Source organism: Neophocaena asiaeorientalis, unplaced genomic scaffold, assembly GCF_003031525.2.
Source record: "Neophocaena asiaeorientalis asiaeorientalis breed wild unplaced genomic scaffold, Neophocaena_asiaeorientalis_V1.1 scaffold46, whole genome shotgun sequence".
NCBI classification, from domain to species: domain Eukaryota; kingdom Metazoa; phylum Chordata; class Mammalia; order Artiodactyla; family Phocoenidae; genus Neophocaena; species Neophocaena asiaeorientalis.
The window spans coordinates 14,342,870-14,363,368 of NW_020175393.1; the positions used below are offsets into that span (position 1 = coordinate 14,342,870).

At 38.2% G+C, this 20,499-nt stretch overlaps 1 protein-coding gene across 1 annotated transcript; it reads right to left on the reverse strand.

The window, feature by feature from the left end:
• Positions 1–1,717: 1,717 nt before the first annotated feature.
• Positions 1,718–20,227, reverse strand: LOC112413970 (cysteine-rich secretory protein 2). The gene is made up of 8 exons (XM_024766212.1): positions 20,200–20,227; positions 18,064–18,134; positions 15,480–15,596; positions 14,608–14,695; positions 10,611–10,756; positions 9,802–9,896; positions 5,502–5,590; positions 1,718–1,845 (listed from the first exon to the last, which is right to left on the reverse strand). Exons 2-8 carry the CDS (start codon positions 18,130–18,132, stop codon positions 1,718–1,720), a joined length of 732 nt encoding a protein of 243 aa, XP_024621980.1. The 5' UTR covers positions 18,133–18,134; positions 20,200–20,227.
• Positions 20,228–20,499: the final 272 nt, after the last annotated feature.

A 20,499-nucleotide genomic window follows, 5' to 3' on the forward strand; every position in this document is an offset into this window, starting at 1 on the left:
AAGCCACTATGTGTTTCATTTAAAAGTGGTTAACACTACATTTTGTTGTTACATTTTACGAACAATTTTTATCATCCCAAAGAATGGTTTGTGTCCCTAGTGGCTCTGGGAACCCTTATGTTCTTATCCTCCAGTTTCAAAAATTATCCATGCATGAGGGCAGGAATTCCTTCTGTTCTGTTCACTATTTCTCTAACACCTCTATGTATATGTGAAAAACTACAAATTCACACTAATACCTCCAATTCCAATGCAACAACACAGGGTTTAATCCTGTATTCCTTCTTTCCATGTGTGTAAAGCCTTTCTCCAACAGTGAGAAACCTGGTTTCCATTATTTATAATTATTTATTTGTGTGTTCATAGGATACATAGTAGTTTCAGAATTACTAACCCATGTGTCTATGTTAAAAACAAACAAAACAAAATCTTATTCACTAGAGTTGACCATTTGTTTATATAAATATAGATGACATACAGTTCAAATATGACATTCAAACATTAGTTGGATTCTTTTTTCCCACCCTTTATGGTGATTATTTGATCTATGTGCAATACAGTTTATTTTATTCTTGTTTCTATTTCATTTTGGATTTTTCTGCCCACCCTTGTTGATTATATTTTATTTAGAAGAGTATGTGAAACAAAATTCACAAGCTAAAACTATATAAAAAGAAATAGAGAAGTGTCACACCCCACCCATTTTCTCCTAGCCTTTTGACACCCTCCATCCTGCCCAACCCATTCTGACCTACCCACTCTATATAACCAATCTCATTAGTTTCTGGTATACTTTTCCCATGTTTCATGTACATTTTGCATAAATGTGAAATTACATGTGTATTTTTGTATTTACTATTCTTTTTACACAAAAGGTAGGCTATCAAACCAGTGCAGAAGAGAGCAAAATGTCAAAAAGCAAAAAGCAAAATGAGAATACAACTGATTCCTTTTTGTTATTGTTAAAATTTAATTTTTTAATTTTTTAATTTTTTGGCTGTGCCACACAGCTTGTGGGATCTTAGTTCCCTGACCAGGGATCGACCCTGACCCCCTGCAGTGTCAATGCAGGGTCCTAACCAATGGATTGCCAGGGAACTCCCAAAGTTTAATTTTATAGGCAAATGTTTTCAGAAATTTTGCTCTGTCTAATCACATACCTGGGCTAGTCTAGCTGGGGTTATATATGAATATTATAAAATATGACTCAAGAATCACATACATGTGTTTGCTTAAATTCTTTATTTTAAAAGCTGTTTGCTTTTATTTAAAGAGGATGTCATAAGACAAAGGTAGATGTCAATCTTTGAATTCATTCTTTAAACATGTAAAAAATCTTGGAATAGGAATGACAATGTTACAGTCTTTTTTTTTTTCTTTTGGCATGTTGTTTCAGGAAACATGTAATTCTTTATTTTAATCCAAAGTTCTAGTGACTAAGTCCTGTGGTTGTACTACTTTCAAAATTCTCAACTTGATTCAGTTAATTAAATGTAAGGTGACAAATTTGTATCAGTCCAAAGTTGTTGTCATAGACTAGCTTACTTTTGTAAATCATTGTATGAAAGAGATCTCTGTAAATATCCTGGAGAAAAAGGTTCCTTACTGTTTGGAATCAAATTTGTAACTAACATGCCTACAATTTCCCTCTTGGTATGTGTCAACTAAATGATGCAGATTTTCTCCACTTAGTCCTGCACAGTGCAAATTGGGCATTTCAGTAAATTTTGCCTTCACATAGGCAAGTAGCCTTGCACTTTTCCTTGAGCAATTCATGTTCACAGCCAGCTGTTTTCTTCAAGGAATCACAGTTACTAAGGAGATCTTCATACTCACAAGAATTGGCTGTAACAAAAACAGATGAGTTACCTCATTATCATTTTTCTCAGTAACGACAAAACAATCCATATATTCAAAGTGTATGAGTGGGTAAGATTGGACAAACAAGTCAGTGTCACACCACAAGGGGCCTTTCACTTCTTGAGGGACATACGAGGTGCCTTAGTTGAGATCACTGATTAATCCATCACTTTTTATTTTGAACTTGGTGACATGTTTGTAAAATGAATTGACCTATTTTTCTCCCTTAGCAAAGAGAGTAAAATACCTACAGAATCTAATATGGGAGGAGCTACTACACACATAGAGCTATTTAAACTTAAATTATTTTAAGTTAGGCGAAATTAAAAATTTAGTTCCTTAATCTTACCAGCCACAGTGTTCAATGACCACGTGTGACTAGTGGCTACTTGTAAGATACATGATGATAGAGAACATCCTTATCATTTCATCCTATTGGACACACTGCCTCAGACACCAATGCTTTCTCTTTCAGGAGAAAGTAATTCCAGTGGGAAGATAGAGATGTAAAACAATGATAATATGCCTTCTTGCTTTCTAATGTTTCTTTTTTGGATGTTCTCCAGGGACCCCAAACCCAACAAATCTCAAACTAAACTCATTCTGTTACCCACAATGGATCCAAGGTGACTGTTCCCCTCCCACAATCCCAGGGGAATGGTTCCCTGACTACTCAGTCATTCAGGCCAGGAACTGAATCAATCTGAACTCCTTCTTTTCTACTTCTGACCAGCACCAACCAGCACTGGTAACAAACACTGGCTATTCTACTTCTTGTCTCTCAGCCCTGTCCATTGTTCTTCATTCATTTTCCCAGTAATGAGGTCAAGACATTCAATTTCTTTTTAATCCATGTTTTTCAATAGTTTTCTTGCTGACTTCCATCCAATAGTTTCTACTTACCATTGCTAGAAAGCTCTTTATCAAACATGATTCTGACCTTGTCACTCTTTTGCTGAAAACCTTTCAATTGAGTGTTTATTGCTAATAGGATAAATTCCAAGCTCCTTAGCTAATATAGCACTCAGCAGAGGTAGAAATATTCCATGGTTTTTTTTTTTTTTTTGCCTTTTTGAACTCCTGTATTTTGACTTTATATTTTTACATCTTTATTGAAGTATAATTGCTTTACAATGGTGTGTTAGTTTCTGCTTTATAACAAAGTGAATCAGTTATACATATACATATGTTCCCATATCTCTTCAGTTTTATGTTTTCTTTCCTTCTGCTGACTTCGGGGTTTTTATGTTCTTCTTTCTCTAATTGCTTTATGTGCAAGGTTAGGTTGTTTATTTGAGATGTTTCCTGTTTCTTAAGGTAGGATTGTATTGCTATAAACTTCCCTCTTAGAACTGCTTTTGCTGCATCCCATAGATTTTGGGTCGTCGTGTCTCCATTGTCATTTGTTTCTAGGTATTTTTTAATTTCCTCTTTGATTTCTTCTGTGATCACTTTGTTATTAAGTAGTGTATTGTTTAGCCTCCATGTGTTTGTATTTTTTACAGATCTTTTCCTGTAATTTATATCTAGTCTCACAGCGCTGTGGTCAGAAAAGATACTTGAAACAATTTCAACTTTCTTAAATTTACCAAGGCTTGACTTGTGACCCAAGATATGATCTATCCTAGAGAATGTTCCATGAGCACTTGAGAAAAATGTGTATTCTGTTGTTTTTGGATGGAATGTCCTATAAATAACTCCCGGCTAGCCGTGGTGTAGTAACCCCCTGCAGGCTGTGTTCACGCCGCGAACCCCAGTCCTCTCCCAGAGCTCCGACTGAAGCCTGAGCCTCAACTCTAAGCCCCGCCCGCCCTGGCGGGTGAGCAGACAAGCCTCTCGTGCTGGTGAGTGCCGGTCGGCCCTGATCCTCTGTGCAGGAATCTCTCCGCTTTGCCCTCCACACCCCTGTTGCTGTGCTCTCCTCCGCTGCTCCGAAGCTTTCCCCGTGCACCACCCGCAGTCTCCTCCCGCGAAGGGGCTTCCTAGTGTGTGGAAATCTTTCCTCCTTCACAGCTCCCTCCCACTGGTGCAGGTCCCGTCCCTACCCTTTTGTCTCTGTTTATTCTCTTTTCTTTTGCCCTACCCAGGTACGTGGGGGGTTTCTTTCCTTTTGGGAAGTCTGAGGTCTTCTGCCAGCGTTCAGTAGGTGTTCTGTAGGAGTTGTTCCACGTGTAGATGTATTTCTGGTGTATCTGTGGGGAGGAAGGTGATCTCCGCGTCTTACTCTTCCGCCATCTTCCCGGAAGCCTATTCCGTTTTTTTAGCTGATTTTTTTCCTTTAGTTAATTTATAGTTTTGACATCATCAGTATTCTGAATTATAGCTCTATAATTCAGTAAGAAAGAATGCTGACTAAAGGTGAATGCATTTGAAAGGTAAAAATCTCAGGGAATGAGTCAACTCTATTGTTCATAATAATTTTTTTTTTTTTTGCGGTACGCGAGCCTCTCACTGTTGTGGCCTCTCCCGTTGCGGAGCACAGGCTCCGGACGCGCCGGCTCAGTGGCCATGGCTCACGGGCCCAGCCACTCCGCGGCATGTGAGATCCTCCCAGACGGGGGCACAAACCCGTGTCCCCCGCATCAGCAGGCGGATTCTCAACCACTGCGCCACCAGGGAAGCCCCATAATAATTTTAATAAAAGTATCCCAACTATAAAAAACCAACAGCTATTTTTACTTCAGATCATGACAGGTTTAGAAATGACACATATGACATTTTATTCCCTCCTTTTGCAACAATATCTTTATGGAGTCTATGAACCCATATCATATACAGGTTGGACTTTGTCATTAAAAATGTGCACAAAACCATGAGTAAATTATAGGGCAAGTGATCATTTATTATGTTGATCACCATGCTTCCAATTATACTTTAGAAAAAAAATGCAGTACTCAGCATGAGGAACTCATTTGCACAAAAGAAACATTCAGTTTGCCTGTATAGACTGAGACACAATGTGGTCTCACATCCTTAGATTTATACATTTTTATGCTTTCAAAATACTACCTTTGGTGTAATGATACTAACGTTGATGAATTATCAGAAGCATGAATGTATAGTTATTAATGAGCTCTGCGACGTCACAGAAACAAATGGATGCTAGATGTTTCATTATCTTACATATGGTAATATAGGCATACCTCATTGTGTTGCATTTCACTTTACGGTACTTTGCAGATATTGTGTTTTTTACAATTGAAGGTTTGTGGCAACCCTACATTGAGCAAGCCTATTGGTGCAATTTTTCCAAAAGCATTATTTTTAATTTCATGTACATTGTTTTTTTTTAGACATAATACTATTGCACACTTCATAGACTACAGTATAGTGTAAACATAGCTTTTATGTGCACTGGGAAACCAAAAATTTGTGTGACTCGCTTAATAGCCATATGTTCTCTCTTTCAGTGATTTGTAACAACGTCTCTGAGGTATGCCTGTATTCTTTTCATTACAGAGAATATGTAGGTTATTGAAATGTGTAAAATGTTTACTTAAACACACTCTGTTGGGTAATCGTTTTGTCTTGGCATAAAGATGTTATTTAAATTGGTTACTTTGGGAGCTTTCTTTATCCATAAAAAGAAAATTAAACATCAGTTCTTGATTATAATAGCAAGTTAATCCCTTCAAACTTATTGCATAGTCCACTGTCACAGTTACCAGGGCAACTGGCACAAGGTGTTCCTTGTTGGTAAGGGGTACTCTTTTTACTCACATTATTACCACTGTAATGTAAAATACACACTGTCAAATATTTTTCACTTTACTGTTTAGTTGCCAAGGGCAACATCAATCACTAAATGTATATAAGTATATATGTAACGTTTTTACTTCTGTTAACAAATCTGAGGGGAATTCCCTGGCGGTCCAATGGCTAGGATTCTGGACTTTCACTGCTGTGGTCCCAGGTTCGACCCCTTAGGTCGGGGAACTAAGATCCCACAAGCCGCACCACCAGGCCAAAAAAAAAACCAAAAAAAAAACTACAAAACAAATCTGAAAAATTACAATCCCCCACATGTAATTTACGTAACATCCAAATTAAGGAAATACTTCACACACATCGACCCATCTCCTTGACTCTACTTCTTCAGGCTGGGTAGCTACATTGGCATAACTAGTCTAAAGCATCCAGATAACTTCTTTGCAGCAATACACTTTTCATCTCCCAGTAGACTTGGTCAGATTGGTAAGGCCGTGCCCCGCAGAGAGCTGGCTAGGGATAAATATATCACTTTGAGAGATGGGGAAAGATCCTGGGGGCAGGAGGTTGCAGTACGAAAAAGAATACTCAATGTTGCAATATAATTTTATATTTGAAAGAGGATAAATACCCTAATTCTTCTAATATGAACTAGGGACAGTAAAGCTCCAATATATATATTTTTAATTTCGAGATGGCATTGTGCTATTTAAGTAGTTTGTGGTGTGTGTATTTGTGGGTCAGGGAGAGCTGGGGAAGGTTTATGAGTTTCTAGAGGTAGTGCGTGATTTTTATGTTTACCGAAAAAGGAACGTGAGATTAAAAAGTTTTGATAAACGCCAATAGCCTGGGTGTAGTCAATTACAGTGACTAACTTGTAACTCATCGATGATGATTATCCTATTGGCTGTTAAATTTATCTAATTCATCAGAAAACACATGGGAATGCAAGTCTCAGTAGTGTCAAGGGAGGCAAGGACCCAAAGTGATGTATTTGAATCTGTCTTCCTGCACAGAACATGGCTGTCCATGTGGTAGCCCTTGGAAAGATTGTGACGTAGACACAAAAGTGTTCTGGAGGTGCTGTCACTCCCGCTTTCCTCATTATTCACTTCAGCTCTCACTCCAGATGCCTGGTTCCCGATGCCTCCCCTCTCACAGCCAGGCAGTGAGTTTGGATGCATTCTCCAAGGATCTATCAATTTTTTTATTAAGTTATACTTGACACACAATATTCTATTAGTTTCACGTGTACAACATAGTGGTTTGATATTTTTATACATTATGAAATCACCACAGTAATTCCAGTTACCATCTGTACATCTCTTGTGGTTTGATGGATTCCTTTAGTGTTAGCTTTGGACTTCTTTTTCATTATTTTTTGTGTATCCATTGTAGGTTTTTATTTTGTACTTAACATGAGGTTCATATATATCAGTCTGTATCTATAGCTGTTTTAAGCTGATAGTCACTTAAGTTCAAAGGCTTTCTAAAAGCACTAAATTTTTACTACCCCCATCTGTTTTATGATTTTTATGTCATATTTTACATTTTTTTACCTTGTGTAGTCCTTCACTACTTGTTGTAGTTACAATTGATAGTAGCACTTTTGTCTTTTAAACTTCATACTAGCTTTTTAAGTGGCTGATCCACTGCCATTACTATATATTTGCCTTTACCAGTGAGATTTATTCTTTCATATGTGTTTTCTGTTTCTAGTTGTGGCCTTTGCTTTTCTGCTTAAAGAAGACCCTTTAACATTTCTTGTAAGGCCAGTTTAGTGATGATGAACTTTTTTAGTTTTGCTTGTCTGGGAAACTCTTTATCTATCCTTCAATTTTGAATGATAACCTTGCTGAACAGAATATTCCAGGTTGTAAGCTTTTTTTGTTTTTGTTTTTTCAGAACTTTAAATATATCCTACCACTCCCTTCCAGCCTATAAAGTTTCTCCTGGAAACCAGCTGATAGTCTTATGGGGTTTCTCTTTTGTGTGATTAGTTGTTTTTCTCTTGTTGCCTTAAAAATTTCCTCTTTAACTTTTGCCATTTTAATTATGTCTTGGTATAACTCTAGGTTCATCTTGTTTGGGACTCTCTTAGCTTCCTGTACCTGGATGTCTGTTTCCTTTTTCAGGTTAGGGAAGATTTCAGGCATTATTTTTTTTTAATGTTTTCTGTTCCTTTCTCTCTCTTATCTTTCTGGGACCCCTAGCTGTTGGTAGCTTGCTGTTGTCCCAGAGGTACCTTAAACTCTCCTCATTTAAAAAAAAATTCTTTCTTCTTTTTGCTGTTCTCATTGGGTGATTTTTCACTATTCTATCTTCCAGATCGTTTATCTGTTCTTCTGTATCATATAATCTGCTATTGATTCTCTTGAGTGTATTTTTTATTTCAGTTCCTATATTCTTCATTTCTGATTGGTTCTTTTATTTTTTAAGTCTGCTGAAATTCTTATTGTGTTCTTCCATTATTCTCCCTAGTTCAGTGAGCATCCTATAACCATTTCTTTGAACTCTATCAGGTAAATTACTTATCTCCATTTCATTAGAGTTTTTTCCTGTGGTTATATTCTGTTCTTTCATTTGGAACATATTCCTGTCTCCTCATTTTGTTTGAATTTTGTTTTTATTATTATTAAAAAATTTTTTTATTGGAGTATAATTGCTAAATTTTGGGTTTTTTTCTATGATTTAGGCTAAACAGCTTCCGCTCTTGGTCTTGAAGGAGTGGCCTTGTGTAAGAGCATCCCTTGTGACTGCTTGTGACTGGTGGCTTTAGCAGAACAGGTTGAGCTGGAATGGGCCAGGCTAGAGGAAGTCCCTGGGGAGCACTGTGCTTACGGCTGCCTTGGTGGGATGGCTAGGGCTGCAGCTGGGGAAGGTGTGTACTGGGGGGAGTCCCAGGGGGACCAAACAATGGTGCTCGCTGGTGCCTTCGACTCTGGGGAGGGCTCCAGCAGTTCCCTGTTCATTTGGAAGAAGCTCTCAGGTTAGTAGATGGATTTTCCTTCTGAATAGTCTGAATGCTTTTTAAATTGCTGGGGTTTTTTTTTTTGCTGTGTCCCAGGGCAGGTGAGTCTGTTCTCAAGCCCCTCAGCTATATACCTCCTACTGCAGATCACTAAAATGGGGGTGGGGTTCCCATGGATACAGTGTTTCCATCTTTCCTACTAATTTCTATGTGGTCCTTCTATCTGCAGAAGCTGTTAAATCAGCTTCGGGGGTAATTTCTTTATATGTAGGTGTAGATTCAGTGTGTGCATGGGAGGAGGTGAGCTCAGGGTCTTCCTAGGCCCGTGTTGTCCTTCCCCAAATGACCTATCTATTCTTTCTACTAAACTCTAATAGCTGTTTTCAGGAAAATGACTTTGGAGGTCATATTTCTCAAACTGGAGACCCATATCCCTGGGTCATCTATAGTACCAAATAAATCCTATATGAGGCTTGGTTTGGGGCCTCCCTGCCTGTAGTGGTAAAGAACTTCAAATTTTAAAAGAAATTAAGACTAGCAGATATGTTGAGGTTAGGTCTTTAGTTTATCCATAGGATTTGTTGTGGAGAACTTAAAACGTTTTGCTTAATGAAAGAGCATGTTTCCTGTTACAAATAAAGACTGTAAGGAATTGTTCATTATGGAGTTCTTGGTGAAAACTTCTGAGAAACAAAAGCTTAAGATGTTTCCTTTTTCTGGACTCTAACATATATTAAAGATCTCTTGAAAAACCTTTGAGACCCAGAAGAATGAATCATTTCTAATGATAATAACGTATATGGTTTTCAAGATAAGTAAGAATAGGAACGTTTCAGCAGAAAGGGCTGAAATCACAATTTACTATCCCTTATTTTCCACTCCACTACTGCCTCTTGCTTAACCATCAAGCTTCCACCCACCTAGGGTGTGAAATTAGTGAGAACTGATGACATCAAGTCTAGAGAAATGCATATTACACGTGCCCAGAGAATAACCTTGAGCCCTGGGGAAAGACAATTGAGAGAAAAGACATGACTTCATAATTGAGGAAAGAGAGTTTCAGATTTTACTCTTGGAAATGAGAACTTGGTCTCTTCTCTGCTAAGTTGAAGGTATCTTACCTTAAGCAGTATTTCCAAAGGTTTATCCCTTCTCTTTATTAAAATATGCTTTTTTATTTTGATTGGGTAAATGTAAGATTATTTTAAAATATTAAATTGCCGATGGAATTATTGGTATTAAACTTTAAAGTATATACTTACGCAGGACAGTACTGGCAAACATAGTATTTTAGACTCTCCTGATTGGGACAGTAGGCAATTCCACATCCAACACGGAAAGATGAGTACCAAACAAGCTACAAATGCATAAGGAAATATGTAAGAGCACATTAAGGAAGAGGGGAAAACAAATAATAGCAAATGTAAAACAAAAAAGTGATTCTTGGCACTTCCTTGGTGGTGCAGTGGTTAAGAATCCATCTGCCAATGCAGGGGACACGGGTTCCATCCCTGGTCCCGGAAGATCCCACATGCCTCGGGGCAACTAAGCCCACGTGCCACGACTACTGAGCCTGCATGCTACAACTACCGAAGCCCACGTGCCTAGAGCCCATGCTCCACAACAAGAGAATCCACTGCAATGAGAAGCCCGCACACTGCAGTGAAGAGTAGCCCCCGCTCACGACAGCTAGAGAAAGCCTGTGCGCACCAACAAAGACCCAACGCAGCCAAATATTTAAAAAGAAAGAAAAAAAAGTGACTTATAGTTTGTAGCCGTACACCTTATGGAAATATTTAAATTACTGAAACAAAGTCACAAACTTTAAAAATATTAAATTTCATGTATCCATTTATAATGTTGGAAAAGTACAGGGTGTACTTCCCTGCCAAGAATTTTGCAGCCCATGGAAAATAAAAGACAACTGTTCTAGATGAAATACCAGCCAAATGCCAGGACTCTATCATACTCAAGCCCTTCCCCCAGATTGAACATTGATGTTGGTCATCATTTGGAGAAGCTTTCTCTGTTAGAGCATTTGTGGCAGAAGTTTTTCATTTGTTCTGGTTACCTGGGTATAATGTCCAACAATTGCACTGGAGCTCTTTGGTCCTGCACCATAGACAAAATTGTGGTGTTCTTGAAACCAGCTTTGGATTGCATCTGACCAGGCAGTAGGGTCACTTGACATGTAGAGATTCTCACCACATTTTGTACCTAAGTGTGAACAGATCATTCATGAAGAAAACAAAAAAGCATGCCGTGGCAAGAGAAGTCAACTACATGAACACAAGGATGTTGCCCTTCAAACTCAGTGCCTGTACTTGCTAACTGTTAATACATGAAAAAGATGCTTCCATTCCTGTAAAGCTGAATAGAAGACAGATCTACCTAGCCCACTGGGCTGGCCACAATATGCAAACTTCGAATAGGTTGAGAAGAATTTATTCTAACAAGGACCTACTGTATAGCACAGGGAACTATACTCGATATCTTGTAATAACCTATAATGGAAGTGAATGTAAAAATATATATATATATGTATGTTTGAATCACCTTGCTGTACCCCTGAAGCTATCACAACATTGTAAATTAACTATATTTCAATAAAAATCAAAACCAAACCAAACCAAACAAAATCCTTCTCCCTGTGGATTGTCAAAGATGCATTCTTTTTCATGCTAAATTCTTTACAGGTATAATGTGTGAGCTCTCAGCTTTGTATTGTTAGCGTACGAAAGGCAACAACCAAATTTTATTTTTTCTCTCCTCTTACCCACCCTCAGCAGAGATTTTTCACATATAGGAGCCAGAATAAATATTTATGATTATGAATTTGCATAAACTTTGAAAAAAAAGGTTTACGGGCAGTCTTTAAGAGTCCCAATCAAGAGTCAACTGACATCAGGAAGGTGTTCAAAACTTGCAGCTCTTCCCTTAATCCATGAGTCATAATGTCACAATGTGACATTATAGTTATTTAATGTTATATAACTTACAGTTATAACTCTCTGAGGAGATTTATATATAACTTACAGTTATATTATAACTGTATATTATAACTTACAGTTATATTATAACTCTCTGAGGAGTCATAATGTCTCCTCAGAGAGTTAGGCAGGAAGGACCTTGCAGAGGGTGACATCAGCAGAATGGTGAGGTAGGAAGCCCTGGACTCTCCTTTCCCCAATGCACACACTGATTCAGCAACAATTCACGAACAAATTGCCCTTGTCAGAAATCCAAAAACAAAACCAAAGGCTTCCTGACCCTGAGGGATATGAAACCAGACTGACTGAAGCCTCTAGGGAGATTGGAAAACCCTCTTGCGAGAATCCCTACCCTCAGCACCGTGCTATACAATCAGGAAGAGACCCTCTAACTCCCAGCTTCTCCAGGGGAGGGAAAGAGTTGGCTCATGTGTCCAGCAACCCCACGTTTCCAAGGGGACACCCCAGAGGGCTGGCTTCTGTCTTGCTAGTCTTGGAGGTGGTGAGTGGAGATGGTGTTTGGGCTGCTAGACACCATAACTCCTCCCTCTGGCTCAGCACAGAGCAAGCAAATGAAAAATCCTTTCATTGTTTTCCTTTCTCCCCTGGGAGGCAGAGTTGATCAATGTGTCCAGTGGTCCAGTTTCTCTGGGGCTACCCAAAGAACTGGCATGTTTCTTGCCAGTCCTGGAGCGCAATCTTGTTTCCTGGGGGACAACTGAGATGGCAGTTTGGATTGGTAGATGCCATAGCCCTTCTCCCCAGCTCAGCACAGAGCAAGCCGACAAAAACCACAGCTGCCTGCTTCTCCCTGGAGAGGGAAGAAGCTGGTTTGGTCATCTGATGCCACACATTTTCCAGAGGCTGCCTGAAGGACTGGCTCCTGACTTGCCTGTTTTGGAATGCTATCAAGACCTAGCATAAGCTCGCTGCCTGCGGCTAGTGAGAACAGAGACAGATATTTGGGCTGGCAGTTGCCATAGCCTCCCTTCCTGGTTCAGCACAGAGTGAACAAACAAAATACTCCAGCTCTTAGCCTCTCCCTGGGGAGGGAAAGAATTGGATGGACTGTCAGAGATCCATCTTTTCTGGGGGCTGCCTGAGGAAACGACTTAAGAATCTTCCTTGAGCAAAATGGACTTGAACAGCATTTCTCCAAAGAAGATGTACAAATGACCAACAGGTATATGAAAAGGTGCTCAATGTCACTAATCATCAGAAAAAGGCAGATCAAAACCACAATGAGATATAACCTTACACCTGTCAGGATGTCTGTTCTCAAAAAACAAAAGACAGCAAGAGAAATTGGAATTCTTGTACGCTGTTGGTGAGAATAAAACCTGGTGTAGCTGTTATAGGCAACAGTAGGGAGGTTCCTCAAAAAATTAAAAGTAGAGCTACCAAATGATCCAGCAATTCCACTTCTGAGTATTTATCCAAAAGAATTGAAGTCAAGATCTTGAAGAGATATTTACATTCTCATGTTCACTGCAGCACTATTCATGATAGCCAAGATGTGGAAATGACCTAAATGTCCATCAGCAGATGAACGGATAAACAAAATGTGGTATATAAACACAATGGAATATCATCCATCCTTAGAAAAGAAGGAAATTCTGCAACATGCAGCAACATGAATGAACCTTGAGGATATTTTGCTAAGTGAAATAAGCTAGTCACAGAAAACGAGTGCCTGATTCTATCAGTATGAAGTATCTCAAATAGTCAAATTCATAGAATCAAAGAGTGGAATGGTGGTTGCTGGGCTGGGGGGAAGGAGGAATGGGGAGTTACTAATCAATGGGCATAAACTTTCTGGTAAGCAAGATAATTTCTAGATATCTGATGGACAGCATGGCACCTACAATCAACAATATTGTATCGTACACTTAAACATTTCTTGAGAGGGTAGATTTCATGTTAAGTGTTCTTAGCAGCATAAAATTTTTTAAAAACTAAAAAAAAAAAAAGGTGTTCTTACCACAGTAAAATTAATTTAAAGAAGAAAGAAGTGCCTTGAGGTCCAGAAACGTTACCCTTTTCAGCCCTCTCTTAATATTTACGTTTTGGTGACTTGAAATATAATGTTTACGTGCTGCTTAAAGAAAGTATAAAATGTTTTTGGATATCTCCTTTAATAAGGAAAGACAGAAACTTAGAAACTAACAGTAGACTTGGATCTTTAAGACCATTTGTTCCAATGTTCTACTGAACACAGTCGCCTCCTGTTGTAACTTCATCATAATGTTTGCATCAACAATATAAACAAGAACAATTCTACTGAAATGACAGGTAAGTTATTCACTACCTTTAAATTGGGCGTACCTATGTGTATATCATGCTTGATAATGTAAAACATTTTATGTAAGGTTTGTGAATACAAGTTTTTTTTCTCTCATGGCTTTTATGATCCTTGGTAAGATACGTCTTCAAGTTTTTTCGAGTCTAATATATTATTCTATGCATTATAGGTACACAGTCTATAAAAAATACTTGAAAATTTGTTATCAAAACTTAAAAAAATGAATCAACACACCCAAAATATTCATCCTGATTAAAAAAAACTTAAATATTTTTAGAGTAAAATTCAGGAACAGTTCAACATATTTTAACACATTTTGTGAATGCAAAATAATCTAATTTCAAAACACCATACAGCTACACAATATCACAAAAAGGGCAAAGGGTGAGAAATCAGGAAGCCTGGTTAACTTTCCAGTATATGATACTCCTACCAGTTGTGTTCTTGCATAATTCATTCCTTCCACATCCTTACTTTTTAATCTTTAAAATCGGGAAAATGATTATGCATGACCTGTTCACCATGAGCTCATCAAGAGGAACAAATGAGATGCTGCTTAAGAAATAATTTGCATAATGTAAATAATCAACAAGCATGAAATAGTACTTATCGTATCTCTCTCTATACAGATACTTTAATTTTAAAAGTACAGCCATGTAAGCAACATTTATTCACAAAGTCTTCTGATTACAATGCCCCAGAATGGTCTATCCTATTTTATTTGTCTAATATTTTATTTGCTCATTTATTCAACAAACATTGACTCATTTACATACTGGTTTTCCAGTCACCTGGATTACTGTGTTCTAAAGTGCACTTGTTTGCCCACTTCTGAGCATTTGCTGTTGCTTCTCTGCTCCATTCCTTAATGTCGCAAGAAAAACAAAATACACAAAGATTCAACTCCAATGAAGTATATGCTTTAAAATCTGATTGGTAGGCTGATTTGCATTACTTTAAAACTTCTGTAGATGTATTATCTAATTGTCATTGGTATTAAAGTACCTTTTTGTTTGTGTGTATGTGTGTGTGTGTGTCTTTATCTGTCCCAGTGCCAATTTCCACACAAAGACAAGTCCACAGGTATGTCTAACGAGAGAAATACCTAATATATTATCTGACTATGATAGCGTAGCAGCCACACCTAAGATTTTTAATAATGTTGCTGCTCTAAATACTAACATGTGAGACAGTCTGACTATATTTCAGTAGTAATAAGCTGACCTAGTTTATTGCCAATTCCATTTGTAGCCCACTGTGTCCACATGGGAGATGTCTAGCTTTTATGGACTATTCCCTGGGAAATGGGCTGTTATTTACCCTAAATGGCATTGATCCTGAAGGATAGGAGATTTCTTATTTTCAACTAGGGAAGATAGTGAACCAAAAATGTAACACCTTCACATTTGATGTCTGAAGATCTGGCTTCTAAATTCTGCCTTCCCAACTTAAGAGCCCTGTAATCTTGACAAGTTGTTTAACTATTATAAAGGAAAATTCATTTCTGCCCTGCCCATGACAGAGCTAAATGAAGTAGAAAAATAGAGACAGAACTTTGTAAGCCACAAGAGTCTTAAGAGATGCCAGTTAGCTGCCGGCTCTTACCACTGCTGGTTCACACCACTTTATTTATATTCTTGCTTCTTACCATCTTTAGCGTGTTGCTGGCAGGTGGAGAGACTGATTTCCTTAGTTCATTGTGTTTATTTACAATCTCTCTTTGGACTTGCATTTGAGTGGTTAACAGCACAGTAAAGGATGGATCCTACAGGGAAATAAAATTAGGGTTTTTTTTTTAAACATTTTTGAAAATTGCATTTAAGAGTGAATAAGTTAATTCAAGGGCTCTGAGATGACTTAACAAAGTGTTCAGTTCAAGCCACTATGAGTTGTTAAGCACTGTCAATGAACTGAACCAAGGCAACGACAAATAGGAAAAAAGTAGTTTGAAGTTTTGAGAATGGGAATGGAATTCACGGCATGACAAATTAAAAACTCCTCTGAGGCCGCAAATGCCAATTTCTAGTTTCAAGGGAACTCTCAGTGTGATTTTTCTAGACATACAAGTGATAATGTTTTATATTTTATAATATTGTGTACAAAGGTATACAATAAGAACATGAAGACAGATTCATCCACATTCAATCAGGCTGCAGCAGTGGGGTAAGAGCGGACCTCAAGACTCATCGTAGACTTTAAGGGAAACTTTGATCTGACATGGTATCTGTTTTTAGAGAAAGAATATATTTAGAAGGTATTTAGAGAAAGAATGTTGAGGTTCAGTTGAAGTGCATTCAGTATTCTAGTAAAATGATTCTACCTGTTTTATTTTTCTAACATCTTTATTGGAGTATAATTGCTTTACATTGTTGTGTTAGTTGCTGCTGTACAACAAAGTGAATCAGCTATATGCATACGTATATCCCCACATCCCCTCCCTCTTGCATCTCCCTCCCACCCTCCCTATTCCACCCCTCTAGGTGGTCACAAAGCACAGAGCTGATCTCCCTGTGCTGTGGGGCTGCTTCTCACTAGCTAACTGTTTTACATTTGGTAGTGTATATATGTCCATGCCACTCTCTCACTTCATCCCAGCTTACAATAAGTAACAGTTTTACCTCTTTTCCGATTTGGATTCCTTTTGTTTCTTTTTCTTCTCTGACTGCTGTGGCTAAAACTTCCAAAACTATGTTGAATAATAATGATGAGAATGGGCAACCTGTCTTGTTCCTGATCTTAGTGGAAATGGTTTCAGTTTTTCACCATTGAGAATGATGTTGGCTATGGGTGATTCTACCTGTTATAGGTAGATTTTATAGGGTCGCTCAAAAGACCCCATTTAAAAAATCTCCAAGGCCATTTGGAGGGAGCAAAGCCATCCAGTGAATGGACTATTGCTGACTTTGTTCCTTTTAGAAACAGAAATATAATTGATAAGGTATTAAATCAGTTGCTGATATTTTTGGTGTATCTTTGTGTGTGCGTGTGTGTGTGTGTGTGTGTGTGTTGGGGGGGATAGGTCCTAAACCTGGAGGTGGAGTAGGGTGTGTGAATTGCTCCCACAAGGTCTAGCAATTTGATAGCCTAAATTTACACAAAAGGCTGATGTTACATGAGCAAGATTTTTTTAAAAAATCAATTTATTTATTTGTAATTTTTGGCTGTGTTGGGTCTCCATTGCAGTGTGCAGGCTTCTCATTGTGATGGATTCTCCTGTTGCGGAGCTTGGGCTCTAGGCGTGCAGGCTTCAGTAGTTGTGGCACGCGGGCTTAGTTTCTCTGTGGCATGTGGGATCTTCCTGGATGAACCCGTGTCCCCTGCATTGGCAGGCATATTCTTAACCACTGTGCCACCAGGGAAGTCCCAGCATGAGTAAGATTTTGAAGTGTAAGTCTGAATAGACAGGGTCCTTGGTTGATCTTCTCCTGACACCTTGGAATAAGTCATTCTCTGCTCCCCCAATACTGAGTCCCCTTCAAAGCTCTGCAAATACTGTGAACATAGGTCTGACCACGTTTTATCACCATGATCTCATTGCGCATCCATTTCTCCTGCCTACTTGTACGTTCCTAAGGACAGGGGCCAATACTGAATGAAAAATAAATCCAATGGCACGTATCTTTATAAGAGACACAAGAGGAGAAGGTGATGTGAAGATGGAGGCAGAGATTTCAGTGATGTAGCCACAAGCCAAGGATTGGTGGAAGCCACCAGAAGCTGGGAAAGGGACATGGAACAGACTCCCTCCTAGATCCTCCAGAGGGAGCATGGCCCTGCTGATACCTTGATTTCAGACTTCTGGTCTCCAGAACTGTGAGAGAATAAATTTCTATTGGGCTAAGCCACCAAACTTGTGTTAATTTCCTACAACAGCCCTAAGGACCTAATGCATTAATTTTCCAAAATATCATGTACTCCATATAAAAATAATGCAATATGTTTCTTTTTTTGGACTAAATCTTTGAAATCTGGTGTGTAATTTATACCTACAGCACATCTTGTTTTGGAAAAGCCACATTTCAAGTCTTTAATAGCCATGTGTGACAGATAGCTGCTGTACTGGACTGCTCATCCTTGAACTTTCATCTAGATAATTACGTTAAGTGCTCTGAGCTACCAAGGAGTACTCTGTGATGTACTAGACACTCTCATTACTTCCGCTCTCAAAGTGCCTTGCCATCCCACAGAGCTGCCTGGATAGCTCTGGAAAGATTTTTCCACTTTAACCTTACCTTTGCTTCGATGGGGAAAGATGGTAGCAGCACAGCAGCCAGAAACAGCACAACTGGGAGTGAAGCCATTGCTAGGAAGTAAGTCAAAGAGAACAAAGGTCTACATTGAAACATGTAGTACATGGACCTCTAACTAGGAGGGAAGAACTAATGTAATGATCTTGGTTATCTCAAAGGAGCCGTGATTCCCAAATTTATAAGTAATGTAACAAGAGAGGACTGTCATATGGTGCCAGTAGAATCATAATAGAACCAACCTTGTCTCTGATAGGGACAATAAAAAATAAGCTGAAGAACTTGACTGTTGCACTTGAATTATACCTATAAAGGTGAGGGACACACCACTTCTTTCTGCCCACTTCTATTGCTCCTAAGCCCATCAGAAAGAAAATATGGAAGAAAACAGATTTCGCCACAGTTAATTATGATCTTGCATTGATTATTCATTTCAATTTTAGGGCAAAGTTTATTTTCAGTGTATACCATTTCTTAGTTCTTTTCCTCTTGTTTATGAAAAGTAGACTTCTTGTCCTTTTATTTATACACAACTCTAATCAAGATTTCAGGGTTGTGATTACACAGAAATGTACAAATACTTTAGTAGTAGTAATTTCTCCAATGGAGGCATTAGAAGTTATGTTTATTTTATTCCTTACACTTGTCTATATTTTCAAATTTCCAAGTATAGAAAAAAATACAAATAGAACTAATATATTGAAAATCTAGCCTGTTCGAATTTGCTGAATCCATGATTGGGTACAAAGGTTACTTAATATCTTCATTAACTTTTTAAAAGACACTCAGCATTGGGTTGCCCACATTGTGCTTTCTCAATGTGTCAAAAAATCCTTGCTCCTTTAGATGAAGCAAAAAGAACATGAAGTTTAGGAAGCATTCATATTCTCTTCCCCACCATTCATCATATAAAAATTACTCACTTTGTAAATTAAAGGAATACTGCCTAGATTAACTGTCTTCCTATGCAATTGCTACCCCCAAATTCTTGGAGGAAAAGAAAATTCTAAACTATTTATCTGCAGTACTTCTTAGGCCTTATTGATGTGTAAATAGTGGACAGTTGGTACCTCTTCCATGTATTGCCTTTCTTCTCAATAGTGTGATTAGCAAAGGGAGAGGAATGAACATTTACTGACAGTGTAGGGCAAAATACAATGTCTAATTTCACTCTCTTACCTTCGCAGGTATGGTGGTGTTTTACCGATGAAGGAATTGAGGCCTATAAGAGTTAATTAACCTATGCCAATGGTAAGTTCTTTTATTTATTTATTTATGTTTATTTATTTTGGCTGCGTTGGGTCTTCGTTGCTGCGTGCGGGCTTTCTCTAGTGGCCTCGAGCAGGGTCTACTCTTCATTGCGGTGCGTGGACTTCTCATTGCGGTGGCTTCTCTTGTTGTGGAGCACGGGCTCTAGGCGTTTCCATAGTTGTAGCACACAGACTCAGTAGTTGTGGATCGCGGGCTCTAGAGCTCAGGCTCTGTAGCTGTGGCACACGGGCTTAGTTGCTCTGTGGCATATGGGATCTTCCCAGACCAGGGCTCAAACCCGTGTCCCTTGCATTGGCAGGCAGATTTTTAACCACTGAGCCACCAGGGAAGTCCTGGTAAGTTCTTAAGTAATGGCAGAAATTAACCTTCAACCAATTATGATGTCCAAATCAATGCACATTGAAAGGAAAACATAGTTTCAACTGGGAAAATCAAACATTTTGTAGCTCAATGGAGACACTCTATCCTTATTTTAACAATTCCTGTGTTAATATACAACAGTATACAGTATGTTCATAGTAAAAATCACTAACATGGAAGAATATACAGTATATACAAATTGTCATATTTTACATTGTTTTCTATTCAATATAGTTCTAGTATACTTGTTTCAAAATCATAAACACGGGAACTATTTCTATTATCCATTTTAGAATGAGATGTAAAAAATGCATTTGTTTCAACTTGACATAGTGAGAGTAGAATTAATTCAAGATCACTGTCTCAATAACTATCCATAAAGTTCGAAAATCATGGGTACATTTGTTAAATATATAATTTTACCATTGGCAAAATAAAAATGATTGACAAATAAAATGTTCACATTTAAATAAATGAGTTATCACTTACTGTTTGTTTTCAGAGCAGGATGAAGTATCTGCTGTGTCTGTAGGAAGAAGAAAGGTACAGAGAAGGTTAGAGCACAATATATATTAAATCTATTTCTGTTTTAGAAAGTTCTGGTTGTGCAAGTAAACCTAAGTCAATACAATTCCAAACCAGAATTTTTCACACCAATAGCTTCCAATTTCATTGCCAGTTATCGGACATTGTTTTTGACATTATTTGGTTCCCATGTAGCTTTTAACACAAGTAAGTAAAGCATACCCTCACTCCCTCGCCAGCCCTCTTCTCTTCTGATGCAAACTA